Genomic DNA, 7,500 nt, shown 5'->3' with positions numbered 1-7,500 from the left:
CACTATTACTACTACTACTACTGCTAACTCCTGCTGCTGCTACTACTAACACTACTACTACTATCACAACTACTACTACTACTACTACTATTGTTACTACTACTACTACTATTGTTACTACTACTACTACTACTACTATTGTTACTACTAATACTACTACTACTATTGTTACTACTAATACTACTACTACTATTGTTACTACTACTACTACTACTACTACTACTACTGTTACTACTACTACTACTACTACTATTGTTACTACTACTACTACTACTACTATTGTTACTACTACTACTACTACTATTGTTACTACTACTACTACTACTACTATTGTTACTACTACTACTACTATTATTGTTACTACTACTACTACTACTACTACTACTACTACTACTACTACTACTACTACTACTACTACTACTTCTACTTCTACTTCTACTTCTACTTCTACTTCTACTTCTACTTCTACTTCTACTTCTACTACTACTTCTACTTCTACTTCTACTACTACTACTACTACTACTACTACTACTATTACTATTACTATTACTACTACTACTACTACTACTACTACTAATAATAATAATAATAATAATAAAAACAAAATAAAGTATGTAAAAATAATAATACTAAAGAGAAACAACAACAAACAATCACAATATCAATAACAATACCTATCACAGCACATAAAAATACTCACATAAGAGTTCTTCCATCGACCACCAGCCCTCGTTCTTTGAGTGGCCTGGGTTGGTTGCTGTTGTCGTTCTGAAGGTTTGAAAATTCGACGGCATGATCTCTTGATGTACCAATACTACCGTTGGCCGCTGCCTGTAACTGCTGCCGTTGCCAGGCTTCCTCTTGCTGTTCTATTTGTTGCGTGTAGAATTGAATCGTTCTGTCTGCTTGGTCTTTTGTGCGAGCATTCAGTTTCAGAATCTGGAACAAGCACAGATGTTAACAGGAAATCTTTATGAATATATGTACAGCCCAAATCTAAAACTAAAATCTAAAATTCCATCTTGAGGAATAAATAAATAGGCAAATATATCATCATAATAATGATCATAATAATAATAATAATAATAATAATAATAATAATAATAATAATAATAATAATATCAATTATATTAATGCTAATAATAATAATGATATTGATAATAATAATCATGTAATAATGATAATAATAATAACAATCATCATGTAATAATAATAATAAAATCAACCAAAAATCACAGTTCTTTACATGTTGACATGAAATGAATACATTTTACATGCATTATCTATATTAGGGAAAGATTATGGATCTTACCTCCATATCAGAAGAAAACAGAGCACATGAATAAGCAATATTAACAGCTGTTTCCTGTTTGTCTCCTGTTAGCACCCAAACTACAATACCAGCATTTCTCATGGCCTTGATTGTTTCAGGTACACCATCCTGCAACCTATCCTCTATACCAGTGGCACCTGAAACCAAACAGAATATGAACAATCACGACCTATAAACAAGATGCTATCACAAAACACAATAAGTTTCCATTCTGGAGAACCATCCAAAAATCAACAGCCCAAAGCCTACCTATTAAACTTAAATTTCTCTCTATTCTAAGATATGAGTCTTGGAGTTTACGCTCTCGGTTTGAAAGTGCGTTCTCGGCCTCTTTGTGCTTCATGGCCCAGTCTTCATACTCTGCCTCTGTGAGGACTCTCTTGGCCATGCAAAGGACGCGAAGACCTTTCTTAGAGTAGATGTTAAGGTGCTGCTGAGTGCGGAATATTCTCAGCTTGGTCTTATCATCTACTGCTCTACTTAAATTGTCTAGAATGGCAGAATCAGCACCTGAAAAAACACAAAACAGTTTTAAAGTAATAGTCTAATATTTATCTATATATCTAACTATCTATCTATATATATTATTCATTTAATCTGCATGTGTGTATGTACATAATATTTGAATATATGAATATACCTGTATGAGACGCTTCCCTTCTAAAAGGATTATGGAAATTAATAAAATAGTGACACAAACTTTCCACTCTATAAATTACTATAAAAGAATCCCTTTTCAATTTCAAATACATCCTCTTTACCTTTGCAATAGAGAACTTTCTCCTGTGTCTCAGGATCTCGGACAATAATGGACATTCTCTTGCGATTTGAATCAAATGGAAGAATGTGCAAGACTTCATATTCACGAAGCCCATATCCTGTAAAATCAATTTTTAACATATGTAAAATATCTCCTATTGAATATCATCTCACCTTTTCATCATATGAGAACTATTACAAAAAAAACTAAGGAATTTCCAGCATAAACACAAATTCAAAAGCAAGTGCACAAAAACAAAATGAAACATAACCATAGAAATAAATGAAACAGAATTAAGGTCCCTGCATACCTGGTAAAGACACAAGAATATTGTGCAAGGACCTCCTGAGTAAGCGACACCCATATTTGTACGCAGCATCCACAAGTGCCAGTTCGTCTGGACTCTCAGCTTCATAGATGGGCTTGATGTCCATGGGGGAAGGGGTGAGGGAACGTGTCTCCCTCATTATATTAGAATTATATATTTGTGCTGCCTGGATGTTGAGGAGGGAAGGTCTGGTCGGGCTGGTGTTAGCAGAATGGTGAAGGCTGCCAGGCGACTCTTGGACACTTTCGAGGTTGTTAGAGTGGCTGATGGGGTTGAGGGTGATACTGACTGAGGGTGGAGTCTGGCGAGCAGGTGGGACGGAGTAACGTGGCGAGGCCTCTGGGGTGAGTGGGGGGGTGCTGCGTGGAGAGGAAGCAATGGGGGACAATGGGCGGGAAAATGAGAGCAGGCCTCGTAACAGACGGTTAGGAGCCCAAGATGTGGAACCGATACTACTGGTGGTGGTATTGAAGGAAGTGTTGTCCACCTCACTAATACTGGAATTGTTGGCACTTTCATTTGGCACTATCATACCACTTGCATTCATCTGCAAGAAAGGATGAAAACATTAAAAATAAACATATAAAAATTACCCCTCTAATAATCTCAACCTACATCATCATCATCACATCCACATAAAAGAAATGCTAAAGAAACAGACCTGATCATGATGTGGATACTTTGCCACAATAACAGTATTGCATGCTGCCAGGGTGAAGAAGAAATCAATGATTCTCTGAGAGGGAGAATCTTTTGCTGGAGTGATGGAGGATGGATTCTGTCGACTCCCTGGCTGAGCATAAATCATTGGAAGTTCAACAGAAGCTAAATCTTCCTGCAGCTGATTGTTCAGAGTGAATGTGTCCCGCTGATCAGACTTTTTCTGGGAAATAAAACAATCCTTAATAATACACCCCATTTTTTTTTTTTAATTCACAGGAAAATATTCCTTCCCTCCAAAACTAAATAATTAACATTAACTCTATATGATCTCAAGCACTTACCTCTTCCTTGCTAACAATAACAGGAGTATGAGGGTAGTCAGTGCCGTTAATTGAGCAACGCTGGAAGACCATGTTGTTTTCCGTCAGTGTTCCGGTCTTATCCGTGAACACATACTCCACTTGGCCCAATTCTTCGGGGATATTCAGTGCCCTGCACTCTGTTAATGGGAGATATTATATGTGAAAATGTTTTAATAATAATAAAAAATAAATAAATAAATAAAAAAAAGTTTTGAACATATCTGAACAGAATAAAAACATGTTACCAATAAATAGTAATCAGGCCTCGTAATCTCCTTTCAAAAAGCGAGGCAAATCATCATCTATTAGAGATATTAAAAAGGTAATGAAAAACATGTTTTCTTACCAATTGTTTTCCCACTTTTCTTGTCTTTGAAGTCTTTGTCATTATGTATATGGTAAACCTGCATCAACTTTATTACTTCAATGGTTACATAAAGTGATATTGGAATGATAACCTGAAATAAGAAAAGAAAAAAATAATAGGCATCAGTTTCATAAAAACAAAAAATAAAAAATAAAATCTTCAGCACACATATGCCATCACAAAAAAATATATATATACATATATATGTGTGTGTGTGTGTGTGTGTGTGTGTGTGTGTGTGTGTGTGTGTGTGTGTGTGTGTGTGTGTGTGTGTGTGTGTGTGTGTGTGTGTATACATATTACTAAATATCCAAAAATGTGTACTCTCACAAGAAATTTCAATTCTATCATATAAATTATTAATAAAAAATTACCCAGATTTGCACTAGAATACAAATTACTCTTAACCTCATTAGAAGATTAATGTATGTGAATCTAATTGACCTTTTTGAGTACATTAATTTACTTAGCTATTTGTAATTCTTCCCGTTTTGGAATTATGTCAAAATGAAATTGCATAATGGTGTCCACTGACTATTCATTGTCTTTAAAAGTGTTGCATATTAGTACATACTAATTCCTGAAATTAATAAGGCTTTTAGCATTTGGACATACATTATCATGCATACTCTTCCATAATGGCATAAAATGAAAGGATGAAACAAACTGATTATAAATAGGGATAAGCTTTTATAGCCTACTTACCTGATAAATGATTACAAAGGTCCAGAAACTTATAAATCCAACCCATATAGAGTTGTTTGACAGTTTCAATCTTGTGCTGGTCGCCGTCAAGCTTTCTGGCGGAATGAAAGGGACCAACCCCAGCGTGGCGTTCACTTCATAGGAACTCTGTCGGTTAAGAAGCAAAGATAAGACATACTAAAACCATACTCTTTTCTCTTCCAAAAGAGTTAAAAAACCCTGTCCAAATAAATCCCTAAATTTGAAACCGGAACTTACCTGCCACAGACCCGATCCTGCTGCAGACACGAGGCACATGACGAACAGGATGACCACACACCAGATGACCTCAATGTTCATCCTGCGCTCAAGCTTCGAACGTTTGTATCTTGTGCCACCATTATTCAACATGGCTTTTGTTTCACGTCCTGTGAAATGGTTTACATTAGAAACATTTTCCTACTTAAAAGAGAGAGAAAGAAAATTTACCAGTTTAAATAGTACATTCATCACAAAAAAAAAAAAAAAAAAAATGGGCAATCAAACTTACCTGCATAAACAACAATGCCTTCAATAAAATCTGTATTTCGAAGGGCACAGTCTCTCAGCAAGAGATTGTCCTTGGTGAGGGGCACGCGCTCCCCTGAAGGCAGAGGGATGGTGCCGGTGAAGTGGTAGATCTTGGTCGAAGGCGCGCCAATCTCCATCAAGTAGTCAAACTTCGAGACCTCAAACCTTTCATCCTGAAATCAGAGGGGATCTTAATATCAACAAAAGAAGAAAAGAGGATCTAAAATAGGTATCTATCACTAGCATAATGGTTCATTTTCCTTCTACAAATCTATTTTTACATCTGCTTCCAGTTTGCTAGACAATGGGAGAAAAAACGACATTAAGTTGAAAGTGCTGAGGATATGTGATACCACTATTGAATTTAATATACTAAAAAGATTCTACACAAGACTTCTTCATTAGTAATGATAACAAATCTAAAAAACATGGAACTATTCCACAGCATGTCCAACCCCACCCCCACAAAAAAAAAAGAAAAAAAAAAACAACAACTCACGAAGCCCTAACTCACCATGCCAAGTCCCTTCACCGCCTGCCTCTGCTTCAGGTTGCTCTCTCCATCCAGATTGGAAGACTCGATGAAACACATCCCATACTCGTCCGAGGAGTTGAGAACAACCATATCAGCCGGGATGGTTTCATTGCAGGACAGGTGGATGATGTCGCCCACTCTCACGTGTTTCCACTTCGTCTTCACGTACCTTCCTTGGTCTCTGGAAATCGCGAAAGAGATAAATATGATTAGATAAAAAATGAAAATATATTCAAACTTTTTGATATGGCAGATGATGAAATTCGGAAAGAGCGAGAGCAAGTAAAAACAAGTGAAAAACGGTTTTCTGGACGAATGACGTGAAAACCCAAACCAATATGCATCCTGGACAAAACGAAAACATATATTTCAGTCACAATGGAAAATAAAACTTGTACTTGTATATCATAAAACTCTTTCAAGAAACCCTTTCGCATTATCAAGTTCACCAGATTCACTTTCAAAGGAATGACCCATCAGTTACAGGCAGGGGAGGATGACAATGCATAAAAATCACAGAGGTCGCCAATGGGCTACAGGAACAAAGACCCGGCGTGGGGTAACTTTCTCAATGGAGTCTTTATAGTATCACAAAGAAAACTGATCTCCCCTCTGTGATGGGTTAATCGCTCAAATCAACATGGCACGACGGAGAAAAAATCCAAATGGGAAAGAAATGCTACACGCAGTCTCCGATCGTTTACCCATCTTCCAATACTTCCAATAAACAGTTTCCGTTCCCTCCACAAACACGAGTAAGGCAGCCATTGCGTAAATCCTTCGCATTCCTTTATATACACACCATTTTCTTTCCCCATGATTTTTCTCCCCCAATACTAAGATTCATAAAAGAACTTGAGAGAGAGAGAGAGAGAGAGAGAGAGAGAGAGAGAGAGAGAGAGAGAGAGAGAGAGAGAGAGAGAGAGAGAGAGAGAGAGAGAGAGAGAGAGATGGTTTATAGCATGACGTGACCCGTTTCGCGAGGTGCATATGTAAATTCAGAGAGAGAGAGAGAGAGAGAGAGAGAGAGAGAGAGAGAGAGAGAGAGAGAGAGAGAGAGAGAGAGAGAGAGAGAGAGAGAGAGAGAGAGAGAGAGAGAGAGAGAGAGAGAGATGGTTTATAGCATGACGTGACCCGTTTCGCGAGGTGCATATGTAAATTCACTCTCACTTACGCCTAAAATCACTTGTCTCGATAAAAGTCAATATTTACGCCTGGAACTTTCCCTTTCCTTCTCACGTCTAGGTTAACCAATCACTTCTCAATAGCCACCAACCGCAGGGCACAGTATCCCAAACCAATTCGAAGACAAATAAAAGAAATTCAATGAACTTAAAAAAACAACAACAGATCAAAGCAATTTCAAAGCACACCGCCTTCAAATCGAATCCAATCAATTTCAAATCAACTCGAAATAAAATCAAAGCTATTTCAGAGCATTCAAAGAAACCGAACTCCACGTTGACCTCGAGAGAAACAAAGCGAGATTTATCCTCCACAGGTATAAAGACATTCCCAATGCAAATAAAAACAACGATAAACTTTCTCCATTAATCATTTTCATTCCTTTCCTCAACTAAATATAACGATAACCTTTCTTCATTTCCGTTTTTTTTCCTTTTCTCAACCTATGCAAAACTGCAACCCACAACACGAGGCGGGTTTAGAATGCATGTTTCTTTGCGCAGAGGTAATAGATTTTTCTCTTTTTTAGTTCGTTTGTGGAGGGGATATGAGGCTTGGATTTAAAGGCGCTTCCGAAACCAGGCAAAATATTTATCGTTATAAAAAATGGCAAGTAAAAATAAGGTCGTCGAAGAATCAATGCCGATCCGAAGCATGCAATGGCGAGAGGCCGGCGAGGGGGAAGGAGGGAGGGGGGGGGGGGGGGGGGGGGG

At 37.5% G+C, this 7,500-nt stretch overlaps 1 protein-coding gene across 3 annotated transcripts in view; it reads right to left on the bottom strand.

The window, feature by feature from the left end:
- The window catches only part of LOC125027743 (phospholipid-transporting ATPase VA-like), a 71,909-nt gene that overhangs the window by 10,725 nt on the left and 53,684 nt on the right, over positions 1-7,500 (bottom strand). For all 3 annotated transcript variants that reach the window (XR_007115060.1, XM_047616866.1, XM_047616865.1), the window contains exons 6-17: positions 5,582-5,783; positions 5,048-5,240; positions 4,777-4,925; positions 4,519-4,665; positions 3,793-3,904; positions 3,426-3,583; positions 3,083-3,304; positions 2,404-2,968; positions 2,095-2,211; positions 1,583-1,843; positions 1,313-1,470; positions 701-939 (exon numbers count right to left, since the gene is read on the bottom strand). Coding sequence is in view for 2 of the 3 variants with exons in the window: in XM_047616866.1 (XP_047472822.1) it covers positions 701-939; positions 1,313-1,470; positions 1,583-1,843; positions 2,095-2,211; positions 2,404-2,968; positions 3,083-3,304; positions 3,426-3,583; positions 3,793-3,904; positions 4,519-4,665; positions 4,777-4,925; positions 5,048-5,240; positions 5,582-5,783 (2,523 nt within the window). In the remaining variant the exon portion in view is untranslated. The remainder of the gene's footprint in view (positions 1-700; positions 940-1,312; positions 1,471-1,582; positions 1,844-2,094; positions 2,212-2,403; positions 2,969-3,082; positions 3,305-3,425; positions 3,584-3,792; positions 3,905-4,518; positions 4,666-4,776; positions 4,926-5,047; positions 5,241-5,581; positions 5,784-7,500) is intronic.

Source organism: Penaeus chinensis, chromosome 8, assembly GCF_019202785.1.
Source record: "Penaeus chinensis breed Huanghai No. 1 chromosome 8, ASM1920278v2, whole genome shotgun sequence".
Lineage (NCBI taxonomy): Eukaryota > Metazoa > Arthropoda > Malacostraca > Decapoda > Penaeidae > Penaeus > Penaeus chinensis.
The sequence above is the reverse complement of the archived record's forward strand: the minus strand, read 5'-3'. Positions and strand labels throughout refer to the sequence as shown.